The sequence below is a fragment of the Mobula birostris genome, chromosome 23, assembly GCF_030028105.1.
Source record: "Mobula birostris isolate sMobBir1 chromosome 23, sMobBir1.hap1, whole genome shotgun sequence".
NCBI classification, from domain to species: Eukaryota; Metazoa; Chordata; class Chondrichthyes; order Myliobatiformes; family Myliobatidae; genus Mobula; species Mobula birostris.
This window is the reverse complement of record NC_092392.1, coordinates 40,324,919-40,345,732: the sequence shown is the minus strand read 5'-3', so window position 1 is coordinate 40,345,732 and position 20,814 is coordinate 40,324,919. Positions and strand designations below refer to the sequence as shown.

The 20,814-nt window shown below is 37.8% G+C and overlaps 1 protein-coding gene and 1 pseudogene across 1 annotated transcript in view; one reads left to right on the top strand and one right to left on the bottom strand.

Moving 5' to 3' along the window:
- LOC140186776 (cAMP-dependent protein kinase type II-beta regulatory subunit-like) overlaps positions 1-20,260 on the top strand; it is a 96,234-nt gene extending 75,974 nt beyond the window's left edge. The window contains exons 6-11 of the mRNA XM_072241318.1: positions 4,536-4,689; positions 6,562-6,663; positions 7,021-7,095; positions 10,237-10,302; positions 14,547-14,679; positions 18,758-20,260. Of these exons, the coding sequence (XP_072097419.1) occupies positions 4,536-4,689; positions 6,562-6,663; positions 7,021-7,095; positions 10,237-10,302; positions 14,547-14,679; positions 18,758-18,891 (664 nt within the window). The 3' untranslated portion in view covers positions 18,892-20,260. The remainder of the gene's footprint in view (positions 1-4,535; positions 4,690-6,561; positions 6,664-7,020; positions 7,096-10,236; positions 10,303-14,546; positions 14,680-18,757) is intronic.
- LOC140186970 (RNA-binding protein 25 pseudogene) lies at positions 8,318-9,541 on the bottom strand (annotated as a pseudogene).
- Positions 20,261-20,814: the final 554 nt, after the last annotated feature.

Below are 20,814 nucleotides of genomic sequence, written 5' to 3'. Positions count from 1 at the left end.
AGCGCTGTGGAGAGAGGGGCAAACATAGCAGGAGGGTGAGGGAAATTGGCCAAAACCTCACCTCCGGTCCCAACACTCTGCCTTCCCAGTCTGTGTGTGGTGTGTGTGTGTGTGTGTGTGTGTGTGTGTGTGTGTGTGTGTGTGTGTGTCACATGGATGATAGAAAAATGGAGAGCTAGGTAGGAGGGAAGGGTTAGATTGATCTTAAAGTAGGCTATAAAGTTGGCTGAAGGGTCTGTACATGTTGTGTTCTATGTACATTATAATATTATACAGCAATGTTACATATCTTGTGTAATTTATATATAATATGTATTCTGTTAATGTTAATTGTGCCCTTCCATCACCTTTTTTATCTTTTGACATAACATTTTATATCTGGGATCTAAACTGTCAAGATCCCATCTGCTTGCAGTATACACTGATTTACTGTGGAATGTTCAAAGTTCAAAAGTTTAAAGTAAATGTTATTATCAGAGTACATGCATGTCAGCACATACAACCCTGAGATTCTTTTCCCCCTGGGCATACTCAGCAAATCTATAGAATAGTAACTGTAAATAGGATCAATGACAGAGCAAGAGCATAACAGGCAACAAACTGTGCAAGTGCAAATATAAGTGAAAAGCAATAAATAACGAGCATGAAATAACAAGGTAAAGAGTTGTTAAAATGAGATCATTGGTGGTGGGAACATCTCAATAGATGAGTGTAGTTATCCCCTTTTGTTCAAGAGCCTGGTGGCTGAGGGTTAGTAACTGTTCTTGAACTTGGTGCTCCGAGTCCTGAGGCTCTTGTACCTTCTACCTGATGGTAGCAGTGAGAAAAGAGCATGGCTTGGGTGGTGAGGATCTTTGATAATGGATGCTGCCTTTCTATGCCAGCGTTTCATGTAGATGTGCCCAATGGATGGGAGGGCTTAACCCCTGATGCACTGGGCCTAATCCACCATATTTTGTAGGTTTTTTTTTCAAAGGCATTGGTGTTCCCATACCAAGCCGTAATGCAGCCAATCAATCGTGTGTTCAATGACTATCCTTTGTCTTAAGAAGATCTTATAATGTTCCTGTTTAAATCTCACTCAAATGGTATTTTGCCTCTTCAAAATTGAGTTCAAGAATGCAGGCTAGTGGCAACACAATAAGACCATGAAAATCTGGCATGCTTGAAACCTTGATGCTACGACAGGTTTTCCACATTTGGATTTTTTTCCTAACATGCTTTTAGTTCAGTTCATTTCAGATGGTTCATAGTTTTATAATTTTTTTTGATAAACTTGGTGAATTGAAAGGGAATGCTGAACACGAGCAGATGAGCCAGAATCTTAATCACTGGGATTTCTAAATAGTTGATGAGAGGATTATCTGAGATTTATTGTGTAAGGGAGGTATTTTATTGGTGGGGCCAATATTGTATCAAATAGTAAAGCACTAAAACAAGTGGATTATAAAGGCTTCTTGGGGCATTATTTTGGAAAAGGGCAGGAGTTTTTACCTCAAAATCAACATTGTTAGATAAAGTAATTGAATGTCCTCACAAAGCTGTCCATGAAAACTTGCTGTGCAATCTATGTATTTTGACATTAAAGATGATACTGCATTGAGATGCCCTGAAATTCTGAAGGGTGTTGTGGAAAGGTAATTATGTTTTTGATTCATATTTAAAGCATTTTGGAATGGATATTAGGAATCTATTTTCCTTGACTGCAAGGTATAGAAAAGGGAGACTGGGGTAGAAATTTGCCTGTTCAATTACTGTGCGCACATAGTGGTTTAAGATGTCATTTGTTCATGCAATATTGGATAATGCTAGCACTCTGGCACTTCTGCTTCATATGGTCGACCACGTCAGAAAGCATTTGGGAAAGCTGAACAACATTAATGGGTAATGCCAACTCTGACTTCCTTGAAATACAGTATGCAACAATATACATAATATCTTTAGCTCTGTTAGATTTTTAACAATGTTTATTGATAGATAACTACCATTAATGATCTGTTTCAGTGAGATATTCCGGTTTAATATGATCAAAGATGCAATGTAACCTTTTATCATGTGAAGGAAATTTATTTTCAATTTCAGATCTGTCTTGCAACATAAGACATAGGAACAGAATGAGGCTATTTGGCCCATTGAGTCCACTCCATTATTTTATCACAGCAGACTTATTATCCCTCTCAACCCCATTCTCCTGCCTTCTCTCTGTAACCCTTGACACCCTTATTAATCAAGAACCCAGCAATCTCTGCTTTAAAGAGACCCAATGATTTGGCCTCCACAGCTGTCTGTTGCAATGAACTCCAAAATTCATCACTCTTGGGCTAAAGAAATTCCTCTTCATCTTTGTTCTAAAGGGTAGTGCCTCTATTCCAAGGGCATGCTCTCTGCTGGAGACTAACCCATTATAGGAACCATTCTCTCCATATCCACTCTATCTAGGCCTTTCAATATTTGATAGGTTTCAATGAGATACCCCTCCCCCGCATTCTTATAAACTCCAGCAAGTACAGGCTCAGAGCCGTCAAACATTCCTTGTGTGTTAACCCTTTCATTCCCAAAATTATTAACATGAACCACCTCCATCCTCTCCAATGGCAGCATATCTTTTCTCAGATAAGAGGCCCAAAACTGCTTACTTGCAAACTCCAAGTTTGAGCAATGACATATCAAGTTTCTGCCTTCTGGTGTAATTTTTCTGATTTAAAGATCAGTTAAATTGTGTCCTTTTGTTCATCAGTCTATCTTTTGGAAAGAGTTTACTTAAGATTGGACATTTTGTCAGACTCTATTCAAATATTTTAATTTTTTCATCAACTATGCTGATATAGACAATTTGTAAATCTTTCGGAGAGCTAATCAACAAGGGGTATAAGGTTGTGCCAATCAAGGAATTAGGATATAAATAGAAGAATGTGCATTTCGAAAATGGCTGACTCATAATCAATTTAAACAATAAAATAGCTAATATGGACAGGAGGCAGTTGAGAGGTCTAACACCAAAGTTTTATCTTGTGGCGGGGGTTCCCATCCTGGAGTCCAGAGACCCCAGGTTAATGGTAGGGGTCCGTGCCAGAAAAAGGTTGAGAACCCCGTCTTATGGCATTTAGGGTAATTTTAATTATTTTTGAATCTGATTTGTTTTACTTTCCAGCAATTTAAGCATTGAATCTTGTATTAAGTACATCACTAATTGATTCAGATATTAGTTCTAAACTCTGATTTGTGCCATTAGGAATACTTGCATAAATTTTTAAAAATGTAGAATACATCTATCTCTGGAGATCGATAAGAGAATTCTAGGGTGCCTAAGACCGATATTCTAAGACACCCTAGATTTTTCTTTTTTATGTGGTTTTCAGATGGAATGGTCTCCTAGGTGCCCTGATCTCAACATCATTGAGGCCGTCTGGGATTACCTGGAGAGACGGAGGCAAGCGAAGCTGCTAAAGTCTGCATGAAAAACTGTGGCAAATTCTCCAAGACGCTTGCCCAGCTGGTTTACTTATAAAACTGCATGACACTGTTACACTAGATAATTGACGCAGTTTTAAAGGCAAAGGGCAGTCACACCCAATATTGATTTAATTTAGTTTTTTATTGTTAACTGTTCTTTATAATTTTTTTGATATTTAGAAACATTTCATTTTTTTAAAGTGTTCATTTTGTAGTTTTTTTTAATGTGGCTAAGACTTTTGCACAGTACTGTGTGTCTGCCTGTCTACAGGCTGTGCCATTATGTCAACTGATATATATAATAAGAATAAAGCACCACTCAAACCTAAATCAGCAAACAAGAGATAGATTGCCATTTACATATTTTGATATACAGTATATATAAAATATATATATCCCTCCTATCAGTCCTGAAAAAATAAACACATTACTGGAACATGACCCAGAAAATTATACTGGGGGAAATTGCAGCTTTATTGTAGTCTATAATATTCTGTGAACAGGCTCCAGATTAATATAGCTGTAACTAAGACCATCTGGAAAACTAACAGCCTGAATGTTTCTGCCTAAAGTTTTCATGCAACTGTGAGAAAATCATACTTTTATTAGTTGGTGTGGCTTTCATTAATTAAAATCAATTGATACGATCTCAACTTCACTGTAACCTCACTGATCCAGTTGTGTCTGGTTTTGTTGTCATACCTGTTGATGCATTGACCCCTGAACCTCTCGAAGTGGAAACACGAGAGACTGCAGATGCTGGAAATCTGGGGCAACGCTTAAAATCCTGGACAAACTTGGTGGGTCAGGCAGCATCTGTGGAGGAATATGAACAGTCAAGTTTTGGATCAAGACCCTTCTTCAGGACTGGAAGGATATCCTCCATAGCTGCTGCCTGACCCCTGCTGAGTTCCTGCAGCATTTTATGCATTGTGGAAGATCATGTGTGGGTGGTGATGTTGACTTGCTTGAAACGGAGACAGGATTCAAAAACACTGTGTTGGTGCAAATGTTGTAGGGCTATTTGCTCTTTAATTATGGTGATACTAAAGTACAGGTTAATCTAACTTTATATTTTACAGGGGAAAATATGATATATTTGTAAGTGTGGATGGCATGCAAAAGTGTGTTGGGACCTATGAGAACCATGGTAGCTTCGGTGAGCTAGCATTAATGTATAATACACCCAGAGCGGCAACCATTATTGCTACCTCCAATGGAGCGCTATGGGGCTTGGTAAGTGTTCAGAATTTGTAAAATTTGTTTGTGCAGCCCAAAAAAACAGTTAGAATGAGAAATCCATTGCTTAGTTCTGATATAGAACTGGTCGTTGAACTAATGGTCAAAAAGAATAAAGCGCCACTTGAGAACCTGAATCAGCAAACAAGAGATGTGTTGCTTCTTGCATGTTTTCTAGCAATTTCTATATTTCTTTATGACATGCAAGGGCACTTGGCCCATCAGGTCTGTCCCTGCTAATGTCCCCCCCCCCCCGCCCCCATCAATCCCTCCTGTAACATACTCTCCCTCAGCTCTCCACCCCACCCCTAATTGTACACAAAAAGAGATTTTACAGTGGCCAATTAACTACTGGGACGTGGGAGGAAATGAGCACCTGGATAAACAATGTGCAGTCATGGGGAGAACTTGTAAATCCCACATAGACAGCTTCAGAGGTTGGTTTTGTACCCAAGCCCCTGGTGCTGTGTGACAGGCTCTACTGGCTGTGCCATTATGTCACCTGATGTGTAAACTTTCATTTCTGGTATCATTCCAGTTGATCTTCTCAGCACTTTCTTAATTACCTCTATATGTTTTTTTAATTGGGGGGGGGTTAGAACTGCACATAGTTCTTTAAGTACATAAGGTTTGGTACAGTTTTAGCTTTCATGTGTTCATTCTGTGGCATGTTGTATGATGCAGGCGATCGTAGTCTTTCCATGATTATGATTGTTCTAGGCAAATTTTTCTACAAAAGTGGTTTGCCATTGCTGCCTTCTGGGCAGTGTCTTTACAAGACAGGTGACCACAGCCATTATCAATACTCTTCAGAGACTGTCTGGTGTCAGTGGTGGCATAACCAGGACTTGTGATATGCACGAGATGCTCATACGACCATCCTCCACCAGCTCCCATGGCTTCACGTGACCCTGATCAGGGTGCTAAGCAGGTGCTACAACTTGCCCAAGTTGCAGGCTAGTGGAGAGGAGGAGCATCTTCCACCTTTGTTGAGGCGCATCTCCACCCAGTCACCCAAAATTTTAGCATTACATTCCTAATTTTCCCTCCAGAAATGTACAGTATGTTGCTACTCACATTGTGTTTTTTTTTATATAACTTTCCATACCTCTGGCACAATATTTTAGTGATCCTTTTGTTCCTTTCTCATATGACTTTAAACTTCACCTGTTAATCATTTGCCCATTCTGTGTGTTCATCCGTATCCTTTGTTTTTAGTCTTCCTCAGCATTAATTATTTTGCACCACCTTGTCCTGTCCCCACAAGTTTGCTTGCAAATTTGTGAGCAAGAAAATTGTACTTTTAAAGGAAATGAGCATTTTCTCACTAAAGAATCAGGGCTTAGAAGGGAAATTGGGGAAGGTGAAATGAAAGTAACTGAACATTGAAAAACTGATGAAAAGCAATTCAAATAATGGACAGGATTGCATTGACGGCTAAGAATCAGTTCCGTCATGAACCACTGGCTGCCTGTAGTGTGTGTGCATCTTATCCTTTTTACTCCTGGACACCGGAGAGCCCAGATATATCCTATAACTTCTGGAGTCAAGGGGCTAGCTTCTATGATAAACTACACCAATCAATAAAGATTGTTTCACTGGTTATGGGTGTAGGATAACCCTGTTCCTCTTGTGCACAACCATATGGATGACTTTGACATTGATTTTGGGGAAACAACAGTTGAATAGAGAAAGGGTAGTTCTACTGAACTATTTTTAACAACCATATTGTTAATATGATATTTTACTCTCTGTTAAAATTATTTCAATGTTACAGAAGTGCAAGTTACAAATGAATATATCTGAAACTGGAACAAAGTTAAACGTGAGATTAGATGAATTGACAATTGGCCATCTTTTTTTTTCTAGGACAGGACAACATTTCGTAGAATTATTGTGAAGAACAATGCCAAAAAACGGAAATTATATGAAGAATTTGTCAAATCATTGCCACTTCTAAAGTCACTAGAAGTACGATACCAAAGTATTTACTGATTTCACATACCAATTAGTCATGTAAATAACTATAATGAACCTGTTAAGTGTTTTTTTCCACTGTTTAAAATTGCTAGTGTACATGTTCCATAGTTGTGTACAAATTATTGGTTCTGAAATCACCATCGGTTTACTTGTGCTGTCTAGTATGTGTTTTTGTGGATAGTACAGAGAGCTGATCAGGCGATAAAAATGTTAAAAACCTATCCATTTGTTACTGATTAGAAACTTATTGAGAAAATGTGACTGCAGAAAAGTCAGTCTTGCTCATACTTTTGTGAAGAATTTGGATTTGTATGTATTTTTGGAATAATGACATTTTGCTTTTTCAAGTTGGGGGAAAGGTTGAAAGTAGTCGATGTATTTGGAACCAAAACGTACACCGATGGAGAACGCATAATTGCTCAGGTGATGAATATTTATTCCTTATTCCATCTGCCTTGATTCTTAAAGCAATGAGTGAAAAAGATCTTGCACCATTAGCAGAATTATTTTTATGTTAACGCTAATCTTAACGCTGATATTTGCTTAATAGTATTTAGTTTCGAGTGGGTAAAGCAGTTTAAACTAGGAATGAAGTTTTTGTGGCACTTATGAATGGTGCATATTGCAAGTGAGAATGAGAAGATGCTGTAAGAATCTAATGTTACACACCTAAGGCAGGAGTAGAACACAGATGTTTGAGCCCACGTATACAATTGGCACAGTACTATAGTAGTCAGCACAACGCTTTGCAGTTCAGATGATCAGGTTCAATACCTGTCGCTGCCCGTAAGGAGTTTGTACATTCACCCCGTGACCAGGTGGGTTTCCTTTGGGTGCTCCGGTTTCTCCCACAGTCCAAAGAATACAAGTTAGTATACCAGTTGGTCATTGTTAATTGTCCCATAATTAGGCTAGGAATAAATTGGGGGATTGGTGGGTGGCATGGCTCAAGGTTTGGAAAGGGCCCACACCGCACTGTATCTCAATAAATAAACTTTAAAAATCACTTTTTTTTCATTAATGACCTTCTCTTTATCATAATGTTGAAACTGGAGGAGTATATGGGCAGTTAACCTTCATCACAGTTTACCAGATAGTGAAGCTGGAGATGTCAGAGGCTGCTGTTATGTTTTGTAACTCCAAAACATTAAGAACTAATGAAAGGAAAATGATGGAGCTAGAAATGCGAATCTACCCTCATTTGTACTTGAAGTGAGGTGCATAAGTATGATGTGGCAGTGTAATCACATATGCCATTTACGTACTCGTAAATATAACCCGCAATACATCATGTAAACAACAAAGAATGCTTTGTCAAAAATATTTACAATATTACTCAAATATTACTGAAATATTGAATACATGACACTCCTTTCTGCTTAGCTATGAACTCTATATCAATATAGAAAGCATCTCAAATTATATACGTATATATACAGTATACTGCATATACAACTACTATATAGACATCCACAGCATAGTAAATTTTAAATTGTCCCATTCAGACCTAAAGATTTAATTGCTGAGGAGGCTTTCTTGGTCTTTGTCTTTCTTGACAAGGGAGATGACTTTACTTGGTAGGAGAGACGTGTGGCTGACAAAACAATCTCAGGTTCTGGGGCCTCCTTTGTGGTGATTGTAGGAGTTAACTCATGTGAAATTGGGTCTCATTTATCCTTTCCATGGCACATATGTCATCCTCCTCTTTCTTTTCCTTTTTCTTCTTTCTAGTTTGTGCATCATGATCTTGGGAAGGTGCATTTAGTTCACTGGAGTATTCTCTTATTAACCCTTCTATTATTCTCTTTTATGATCTGATCTCTCCTCTTTGTTTCCTCATCCACAATGTATGAAAATATCATCTGTTTTCATATCTCCATTGACTCCTTTCGCTTTGCCTTCCAGCTGGGCTTTGGTCTTTGCACCTACTTTTACAAGCAGCGTTTTGTCTCCCACTTGCATTTCATGCAATAACGTTATTGAGTGCAGAATAGATTCTTGTTCTTTATAGTCACGAAAGCCAAATGCTTGCAACTTTACTAAAGCTCCAGGAACTCTCTTCTAGTTTAAAATGAAGCTATATTTCACAAGTAACTACCTGATTAACATATCAGAAGGTTTCTCAGATATGTTGCCTACAAAAACCATTGTAGTCAGAACACTGCTTTTGTCAATTTCATGATCCCTCTGAGCGGCATGGTCCTTCCTTGGTCCAAAATGCTTTCCAACCAGAGGCACAAAGGTTGGCACCAACACCTGTTGCCCTCTGTTGATGGTGTACAGCAAGGAGATAGTTGTGGCATCATTCAGCACCTTCCTTGATTTAGTTACAGGTGACTCGATTAAAGGGGATATGACATGCTAATGGTGGATGCATCTCTAAATAAGTTCTAGTTGTCTCACCCAATAATGCCCCCACAATGCTGGCCCTCCTGTTTTTACAACGTACAAGCCCAACGTGGCTTTTTGTTTGTTGTCTTGCACTGTTATAAATGTCATTTCCACAGGAGTTTTTTTTTCTCCACTGTAGATTCTTAGTTGAATATCTGCAGGTTTCAGTCTAGTATCTTTGAGACCCATTCAAACTCATTTTGTGGAATGACTGGAACAGCTGAGCTAGTGTCCAATTCCATTTTAGTTAATTTGCCAGTCACTTCTTGTGTAAGCCCTATTGCTTGCCTATTGTTAGTTTTCATGTTATGGCTATTGCAGTTGCTTCAAAAAACTGCTCAATCCAGTGGGTACACAAAATCCAGTTATCTGTTGTGTAATCAAATGGGCTAATCTTTCTGATAGAGCCAGCCATTTTTTAAATATATGATTATCATCACCTGCTAATCCCTGTTACTGAATCTGTGAATTTGTCCATTCTCTACCTTTTTGTTTTTAGCTTGACTGTGCCTGTCTCTTCCCAAACAAGCGAGGCATGTACCTATGACGTTGCTGTAAAATGATGTATGCCATTTACATACTTTTACATATAACCCACTAAACAACAAAGAATGCTTAATCAACAATATATCACAATATTACTCAAATATTACTGAAATATTAAATACACAACAGCTGCAGATGCTGGAATCTGGAGCCAAAAAAAATCAAATATCTGAGATTCGGGAACCTTGTCCATCTTCTCTTCATCATTTGTAAAATTTATCAGCAGGAACTTGGTTGACTCTTGGCAGATGCCATTATGATCTTTTAAGTTACTTGTCACCCAGCTCTCTATAGCCTTATTTCCCACTGATCAAAAATCATCTTAAAAATCCCCACTGCATCAATGGAATCTTTCCCAAAGTTATGAGCTTCCCTTCCCTAGTTTATTTTCATTTATGATTTTAAAATAACTTTTCCTATGAAGTAAGCCAAACATTTTTGAATTGTGACTCTAAATCCAGTTTAAAAAAATTCTGAGAATCATTACCTAATAGGAACATTTTCAGTTGCAAAGAAAAAATTCTTCAGGACAGTTTACTTGTGCTGCCTTGTTTTGAACATTCTTTTAAACTAAGTGTCCTGGTATATTTGTTCATAAAATTAACTCAAGTTTTTATTATACTTCAGGGAGACAAAGCTGATAGCTTTTATATTGTAGAATCTGGAGAAGTCCGGATAACTATGAAGCACAAGGTAAATGAAATTACTTAACTTCATTTGTATTTTTAGATAGTTACATTTTTTTTTGCTTGTGTGTGCCTGACAGTGCTATATGTTGAAGATAGGAATATGTTCTGTATCTCCTACAAATGCAATTTGTTTTCCTGGCGACTTGCCTGATTTGTAGAGGCTGGTGGGAGAAAGATCTTGCCCATATTTTAGAATATGGACTATTTTTCATAAGTTGCATGCATTAAGGACGGTGTAATGCAGATGAGATATAATCACTTTGCTGATCTTCAATCAGTTGTTCATTTGTAATATCTATCCAGATCTATCCAGTTCTCTGCAAGTTGCTGTTTTTAATATCCACAGTGAAGTGGTATTCCAGGTCTGAGAAAGGGCAAAGAAAATGCGTGTTACAAAGCCTAAATCATTCACTGCCAGCTAAATCTGTCTCCATCTGTTAGAATGTATTTCTGTATCCCATACAGGGTTGTATATTTGTGGAATTTATTTTGATTTGGGATAAATTGCCTAAGATTTTATTTCATCTAATAATTTAGCAAAAAAGTGCCTAATGGAATGAGGAGGAATGGAAGAACACGTAAAACATTGAAAAACAATACGAGTGAAAATATGCAAAGATGGAAATTTTGTTTTGGTCATTGGCATTGTACTACAGTAATTATGGAATTCCATTTGTTTGTCATATCCAGGCCTGTGAAAATTGAGAGGAGGGTTTTTTTATGTTCTAAAGACATGCAGTGTGAAATGAGAACTGAATCCTCAACTAGATAGTGGTGGGCTTAAGATTCTGAGTAAAGCACTGTAGTTTTCACTGCAGGCAAAGTTGATGCTCCCGGAGTAGCACATGAAGTAATTTTCAAAGTAAATTATTTGCACCATTTGATCCACTGTCATGATACCCTTTGATCTGCCATTTTACTGGACAAAAAATGAATTGCTTAATGCTTGTATTAAGAATGCACAGCAGTGTTGTATCTTAGTCATAGTCATAGTCATACTTTATTGATCCGGGGGGAAATTGGTTCTCGTTACAGTTGCACCATAAATAATAAATAGTAATAAAACCATAAATAGTTAAATAGTAATATGTAAATTATTAATGCAGGAAATAAATCCAGGACCAGCCTATTGGCTCAGGGTGTCTGACCCTCCAAGGGAGGAGTTGTAAGGTTTGATGGCCACAGGCAAGAATGACTTCCTATGACGCTCTGTGTTGCATCTCGGTGAAATGAGTCTCTGGCTGAATGTACTCCTATGCCCACCCAGTACATTATGTAGTGGATGGGAGACATTGTCCAAGATGGCATGCAACTTGGACAGCATACTCTTTTCAGACACCACCGTCAGAGAGTCCAGTTCCATCCCCACAACATCACTGGCCTTACGAATGAGTTTGTTGATTCTGTTGGTGTCTGCTGCCCTCAGCCTGCTGCCCCAGCACACAACAGCAAACATGATAGCACTGGCCACCACATACTCGTAGAACATCCTCAGCATCGTCCGGCAGATGTTAAAGGACCTCAGTCTCCTCAGGAAATAGAGACGGCTCTGACTCTTCTTATAGACAGCCTCAGTGTTCTTTGACCAGTCCAGTTTATTGTCAATTCGTATCCCCAGGTATTTGTAATCCTCCACCATGTCCACACTGACCCTCTGGATGGAAACAGGGGTCACCAGTACCTTAGCTCTCCTCAGGTCTACCACCAGCTCCTTAGTCTTTTTCACATTAAGCTGCAGATAATTCTGCTCACATCATGTGACAAAGTTTCCTACCATAGCCCTGTACTCAGCCTCATCTCCCTTGCTGATGCATCCAACTATGGCAGAGTCATCAGAAAACTTCTGAAGATGACAGGACTCTGTGCAGTAGTTGAAGTCCAAGGTGTAAATGGTGAAGAGAAAGGGAGACAAGACAGTCCCCTGTGGAGCCCCAGTGCTGCTGATGGCTCAGTCGGACACACATCTTGGGGTTATCCTCTGCAGTGACATTTTAAACTGAGTTAATTTTCAACAAAATTTGCAGTTCTTAAACAAGTAGCAGATACTGGAATTCTGAAATTGGAAAATATTGGGTACCGACCAAGCCAGGCCCACCTGCAGAAAGTTTGGAGTTTTAGAGTAGAGTACCTTACCAATACACAACACTCCCTGTCATTGAGCACATTTACATGGAGTGCTACCACAAGAAAGCAGCATCCATCATCAAAGATATCCACCATCCAGGCATGCCCTCTTCCTAATACTACCATTGGGCAAGAGGTACAGAAACCTTATGCCCCATACCAACAGGTTCAGGAACAGTTATTACTCTATAACCATCAGGCTCTAGCACTGGCCTGGTTGACTTTAATCAATGTTGCTCTGACCTGACTGTACAACCTACAGACTCACTTTCAAGGACTCTTTACAACTAATGTTCTCAGTCTTTTTGTTTGTGTTGCACAGTTTGTCTTCATTTGCAGATTGGTCGTTTGTCAGTCTTTGTTTATGTCTAGTTTTGCGTAAATTCAATCGTTTTTTGGAATGTCTGCAAGTAAACGAATCTCAAGGTAGATTATGGTAACGTGTAGGTACTTTGATAATAAAATTACTTTGAGCATTTGGACTTTGAAGCATATTTTGATAAAGTACCTAAAAGGTTCAAAGATTATTGTAGCATGTACAATACAACTGATATTCATCTTCCCCAGATAGCCATGAAATACTGGAAAACCATGGGAGTCATTGGAAAAAAAAGATACCACTGCCCCCTGCATGAAAAGGAAAAAGAACACTCTCAAACCTTATACCCCCAACCCCCCCCATACAAAAATCTAACAGATGTCGTGCATGAAAAATGGCAGTGAGATCATCAAATCCCAAACCCCTCCCCTGCATGAAAGCTAACAGATCACTCAGTTGGAAAACGGCAGCTAGAACATCAACAACTGCCAATCGGCAACAAGAAAGAAAACACAGGAAACTGAAAGAGAGCAATATAAACTATAGTCCAATAATCCTTAGAATTTCAAAAACATCCCCCCCTCCATCAAAATTGAGGAGAGCCCCTGCTTGAACTCAGTCCCTCTGTGAAGAGCAGCCATCATGCCAATGACGTATAGCCTTCTGAATGCCACCAACCTGACCACCAATCGCCGTCGACCCATGGCCTCCACTGCATTCTATCTTCGGCGCCACTTCAAGATGGAGTCGATTACAGTCTTCTCTGTGAGGCAGTTCATGATTGCAGACCTCCCTGGGGACAGCAGAATGCTAGATTATTTGATCAAATGCCACACTGCACGTCACAGGTTAGAACAGTTTCCAAAATACAATTCAGACAAAAAGAATAAGCAGAAGGTGTAGAAAAAGTGAAATAATAGAAGAGATTGGCTATCTAGAAGATGTCATCCGAAGAATTGTTCACTAGCGCTGTCTTGACAGGGTGTTACCTAACTTTAAATTCCTTGGCATTATCATATCAGAGGATCTGTCTTGGGACCAGAACATAAGTGCCATCACAGCGAAGGCACAGCCACACCTCTCCTTTCCTAGTGGTTTGCGTAGAATTGGTCTCTCACCTAAAACTTCAACAAAGTTGTATACATGCACAGTGGAGAGTATCCTAACTGGTTGCATCATGGCTTGTCATGGAAACACCAATGCCTGGGAATGAAAAGGTCTGCAGAAATTGGTGGAACAGTCTAGTCTATCACAGGCAAAACCCTCCCCACCACTGACCACATTTACAATGAGCACTGCCACAAGAAAGCAGCATCTATCATCAGCTCCCCCACTATCTAGACTATGCTCATGTCTCTCTGCTACCATTGGGCAGGAGATACAGAAGCCTTGGGTCCCACACTACTAGGTTCAAGAACAGTTATTACCCTTCAACCATCAGACTCCTGAACCAACATAGATAATTTCACTCAAATGATTCCGCAACCTAAAAACTCCCTTTCAAGGACTCTACAATCCATGTTCTCAGGATTATTTATTTATTTTTAATTTGCACAATTTGTCATCTTTTGCACTTGGTTGTTTGTAAGTCTTGTTTATGTATAGTTTTTCATAAATTCTATTGTATTTCTTTAGTTTTCTCAAAATATTTGGTGACATACACATACTTTGATAATAAATGCACTTACTTGCCTAAATATTGCTCCAACTTTTTTTTTGTTTTTGTTTCATTGACTATAATTTACAAATGTACCAAATTTGCATTTGTTTTGTAATCACTTCCTCTTTGTTTTCTTTCAACATAGTCTAAACCTGATGCAGATGATGGAGTGGAAATAGCACGTTGTTCAAGAGGACAGTATTTTGGAGAACTTGCTTTGGTAGCAAATCAACCACGTGCAGCCTCTGCATTTGCTGCGGGAAGCGTGAAATGTCTAGGTAAAGTTTTTTTTCGGTTTAGTAGGCATTTAAAAATGTTTATATTTGTGGTGGAATGACCTCTGATGCTGTTCACAATGGTGTGAGTAAATTTTTGGTTAGCATGAAACAGGCTTGAAACTCACTGCAATAAATATAATCAAGATGTGTTTCCTCAGTGTTATGCCATATACCACTGTTGAAATATCATGCATAACTCTAGTCTCTATGTTACAAGAAGGATATAAAGGCTTTGGAGAAGGTGCATTTACAGTTCAAAGGATAATACAAAACCTGGGGTACTCACTCAGTCCAAGATGGGAATCTCAGCAGGATAAGTGGTTACAACATTATTGGTCTTTAAAATTACAATAGGCTTTCAAAGGGTAGGCGTTATATTTTACTTATTTTATTTAGAGATACAGTGCAGAACACTCCCTTGTGTCCCAACAAGCCATAGGATAACTTCCAAGCTTCATTAATGTTAGATAGTACCTAGTAAGTGTAATCAAGAAATTAAGTGTAACTTTTTAAACCCAGAAGGTAGTGTGGTAGAACTTGGAACTCCCTGGTACAGTCCTCTTAGGTGTGATTGAGGTTACAACTCTACCAACCTGGTCTACTACGTTCCATGCTCACAAAGTAGAATCTCCTGCATTGGAGAAACCAAATATAGACTAGACAACCATTTTCCAGAACACATACACTTTGTCTGTTATGGCCTTCTAGAGCTGCTGGTTGCGTGTCATTTTAACAAGCCATGCTCTTTGTCATTTGCTTTCTCCAGTCCTATAATACTACCTTCATGTACTTTAATATCCAATTTTATGATAGTGCTTGAATCCAATACTTTTAATTAGAATAGTTTCCTCTCAATAATTTGCTCAGAAGATGTATTTTAACTCATTTACACTGTTGGTGTGATGTGATTACTACTTTCTTAAGAAGAGTAATGCCTTTTAAAATTAGCATTAAATTAGAAATTAATTTGGGTGGGGGATTGGGGTTTGAAGTTAGAGCATTACATTACCGGTTTATTTTTTGCTGTAAGGATGTAAGTATCTTCAATGCAAAATTAGTATTTTAAATTTCTACATTTCAAATTTGGTTTGTAATTTTAAGAACCAGGAAGTTGCAACAAATCCAGCTATGAAATATTTCTTCCCTTACAAAGTAGAATCAAACAGATATGACTATGGGTGCACTAACTAACTTTATGCTAATGATTATAAAATTCTGACTTTTGTGACAGTGTTCCCAGTAACTTTATGATGTACCATTCTGTAATGGCCCGAGTTAATTCTTTGGTATTGCAAGAATCAAGAAATTATGGCTGGCAAAGGGTGTTTTGAGAATATGATGCAGTACTAAAATAGCTGACTTAGACATGTGATACATTTTTACATCATCTTATGTTGGTGTATGTAAAATGGGTTTGTATATTTAAAATAAAAATCTTTCTTAACACCCATGCAAAATACCATAAAGCAAAAAAGAAAGCTCAGATCAAGGACATCTGAAAAGTAAAAGTGTATTTGTTGTAATCACAATAATACTGTTATTAATGTTTCCTGTTCATTATATCGACAAATGCAGTTTCATTGCATTCTGATGAACTAAAATCTTTGTACCTAGGATACAATCGACTGGATGTGCTTTTAATCTTCAACAAATTAATGCTAATTTACTAATCTTGTACTACCTGAATTAGACCTCTTAGGATTTGCAAGACCTGCCAACATGAATTTTACTGGAAATCAATCTTTGCTCTTGGCAACTGTTTTCTCAAAGTACTCGAATATAGGATACTATAATGAAGGAACAAGCTAGTACACTAGCTGAATTTTTTTGAATACTTTGGATTTGTAATTTGTTCTGTTCTATTCAAAATTGATATTTTTCCATCTCAATCTGACTTATTTCAATTCTTAACTGTGACAATTCCTCCAATTCAAGAGACGATGTTGAAGACAAATAGGTTGTAATGCATATAAACCTCTAATGATAAGGAATGTTAGAAATCTTTGCCCATTTTAATAAGCAAGGTGTTAGGCGGCTTTCACTGGCTGAGAGCGAATTGGATCAGCCATGATGAAAAGGCAGAGCAGACACAACGGCCGAATGCCCTTATTCTGCTCCCATGTCTTGGATTGTGGTTAGCCCTTTAGGAATGAGATTTTATTTTTCCACTATATTTGAAATGCTCCATTCCAGAGAAATGTGAATGTTCGGTGTCTCAGTACATTCAAGTCAAAGCTCTTCATGAAGAATTTTCGATTGTTAAGGGAATCAGGCAAAATAAATAAAAATAATTGTGTAGAGAAAATGTAATTGATGTGGAATTTCAGTCAATTTTATTGAATGCTGACACAGGGTTGAACAATCTCAATCTCTCTCGCTCTCTCTCTCTCTTTCTTTCTCTTATTAGAGAATACACATGCAGCTTTCAAAAATCAGGTTACAGTGCATTTCATATACCTGCAGTGGCAAATTACCTCTTGGACTCAACCATCTGGGCTCATTTGAAAATTGGAATCCTGGTGCATTCTGTTGATTTGTGATCTTTCATCATAGGGAGACAGTCAGATAGATGGAATTGCAATGAAAGCTGGCAACTCAATGGTCCCAATTACTCCCTTAGCTTTGAAACAATATTTTGAAAATATGCTGGAAAGCCATTTGTCCCATGAGAGTGCACAGGCAAATTTGGGGTGCCTGGGGGAACCTGCTCCTTTTCCTTGTGTACACTCAGTGGCCACTTAATTAGGTACACCTTGTAAATGCAAATATTTAATCAGCAATCATGTGGCAGCAACTCAATGCATAAAAGTATGCAGACATTCCATTGCTGTTCATCAGAATGGGGAAGAAATATGATTGAAGTGATTTTGACCATGGAATGATTGTTGGTGCCAGATAGGGTGGTTTGAGTATCTCAAAAACTGCTGATCGCCTGGGATTTTCACAGTCTTTAGAGAATGGTGCAAAATAAACCAAAAAAGAACATCCAATAAGTGGGAATTCTGTTGGTAAAAATGCCTTGTTAATGGAAGTGGTTAAAGGAGAATGATCAGACTGGTTCAAGCTGACAGGAAGGTGACAGTAACTTAAATAATGACACATTACAACAGTGGTGTGCAGAAGAGCATCCCTGAGCATACAACACCTTGAATTTTGAAGTGGATGGGCTACAGCAGCAGAATACCACAAACATACAGAAATATGCTCAGTGACCACTTTATTGGGTATCTCTTGTACCTTATAAAATGGCCACTAAGTGTCAGACCCAAGAGACAAGTGTTAGCCTCTGGTAGGAGCAGGATAAGGGAGCAGCTGCTAACTTTTTAAAGTCAAACACTGATACAAAATTCATGGGAAATTATTCGTTCTACCCTCAGTTGCAGGAGTATATTGGTAACTTGTTTGTTTTGAAGTTTATTCAATATCGAAAATTGAATATGTGTTCTACCTTCAATCGTGTGCAATATATCTGTGTACAAATTAGAGTAGGTATTTTTTTTAAAAAGTATACAGGTGAATCTACTTTGATCTGTGGGCTAACACTTAAATGGTAAAAATTATATATTATATATTGATTTCTCCTTCTGGTTTAAAAAAATCACTCACCCTCCCCTCTTCCTCTATCCCCCACTCTAGCCTTTTACCTTTTCTCACCTGCTAATCACTCTTTCCACCTCCTCCCCTGCCCTGGGTCCCCTCCTTCTTCCCCTTCTCCTATGGTCCACTCTCCTCGCCTATCAGATTCCTCCTTCTCCAGTTCTTTACCCTTCCCACCCACCTGACTTCACCTATCACCTTCTAGATAGCTTCCTTCCCCTCACCCACCTTTTTTATTCTGTTGTCTTCCCCTTTACTTTCCAGTCCTGAAGACAGGTATCTGCCCAAAACGTCATTTGCTTATTTCTGTAGATGCTGCCTGGCCTGCTGAGTTCTCCCATCATTTTCTGGGTGTTGCTTCTGCAGAATTTCTTATGTTTATATTCTACTGCCATGTGAACATAGAATGTCAAGAACTAAACCATTGAATTGAACGTGTATTGCCTTTTCCTTTGACAATGTTTTTACACCTTTTTTACAGTTATGGATGTTCAAGCATTTGAGAGACTGCTCGGTCCCTGTATGGAAATTATGAAAAGAAATATTGCAAATTATGAGGAGCAACTGGTGAATCTTTTTGGAACAAGTATGGATCTAGCTGATCGCAGCGCATGAAAAAAGAAGAATCACAGTCTCAATACATCACTGTGGAAACTGATTTTACCACTGAAAGTGCATTTGAATTGTGCAGAAGCAAACAATTTTTATAATGATTCTATTTATTTCAAACCAAAAATGGAAATTATTCTTTTGCGGTTTAGGAATAATCCAGAGTAGTAGCCTTTACTGCTTTTTATCTTGCTCTCCAGAGTAAACAAGTCATTAAATAATGGAAACGTGCTGAAATATATTAGTCATATTTGAAATGGATAGTTCAACGAAATAGTTCTTCAGCAGAGTGTCTGTAATGATCAACAAAGTAGACAAACTTTGGATTTTAACAGTGTTTTAGTACAATTTAAGCTGTTGAATAACAATTTACAATTATGGTCTTATTATATTGAGATAAATCATTAAGTACACAGAACATGTAAATAAGAAAGTAGAATTAATTTCATTTCTATGCAGTTTGGCATCATAACGTTAAATTTTCATTCAAAAGTATGATAATTGGTGAACACGATTGATTTTCAGCTATCTCATTCTGATGAATTAGAATAGAATGAAAATTACAAAACTATTAGAACTTGTTCAAATAAAACCATATATCGTGAAGTCCAAGAGAAGTATATCTGGTGAAGTGAAAGTTTAAAGAAAGAATTTATTTCTAAACTTATTTTTACAGTAAAGTAACCAATATAGTTTTACCCTGTCATTTTAAGTCTCCCACTATATATCTTGGACTTTTTAGAACAACAATCATGATGTGTTTTGAATATGATTTTATTATAAAAATTGAAATGACATGAGAGAAGCAATTCCATTATTTTGGAATATACAGGTAGTTACCAAATGCTGGCGATTAAGTGGTTCCAAAGGCTTCCTTCAGAACTGCAAACCATTTAGACTGTGGCTTTAATTAGTATGCAGGGCAATGTCACTGCACTGAGGACAGACAAGGAATTGGAAGGGGTGTGCATATTTCATTAAGAGCGATGATTCTGTTATCTGTTTTCACATCATGCAGTAAATATTATTCCATTAGATCTATTTCAGTCCAATTATTTATCTCTCTCTAATTCACAATTTCTGTTTAATATGGATGTTGCATTGAATTGAAAGGGATATTGAGAACAAAAATAATAATTTTACTCTGGCTTTGTATCCAGAATATTTTGTCTGACTTAAATCATTATGGATGTGCATTACATGGTAGCCAGATACTAAAGACTGTTGAGTAATCAAATAATTCTCCCTAGTGAACAATGTTCATCCCACATGTTGTCCTGTACTAGGATTATAATCCTTTTTTAAAAAAAAACTACTTTTGGATTATTACTGTTTTCTTAAGTATATCTAGTCATTTTTAGAAGATGTATATGCACCTAATAAAATATGAATTTATTTAAGAAATTATTTTGGAGATTTTTCAGAGTGGAACCTGTATGAAAAGCGGAAGCAAAAATTATTTTCAACTCTTATTTTCAGCTAAGAGTTATGGCAAAGGAAGTAAAGTCGAGTGATTTTTAATTTTTGTGGTGTTGCTCACTGCTGATCTGGACTCTGGTATGATCAATTAGGAATTAGTGCAAATAATCTTCTCTCTGAATTTTAGAATTTAAAAGACTAAAGTTGTTAGGTTGTTCTATCACTCCAGGAGTAGGAGATGAACAGAACTGCTGTAAAATCAGTGTCTGGATATAACCTGCTCCAAGGACTGGAATAAAGCTTTTTAGTGCCTTATCTGGAACATCTAAACTATTCAAGAACTTGTGTCAAGTGAGGTTAACTTGGATTATAAGAACTCTTTCAGCAACTGGTTCAAGCTTTAAGATTGTGTGTGACTTTGGGGAATTCTTGCACGATACCAAAGGGTGGTCTTTTTTCTGGTCAAGATGGCACCAGCGAACAGCGATTCCTCGGGCGACATCTTCAAGA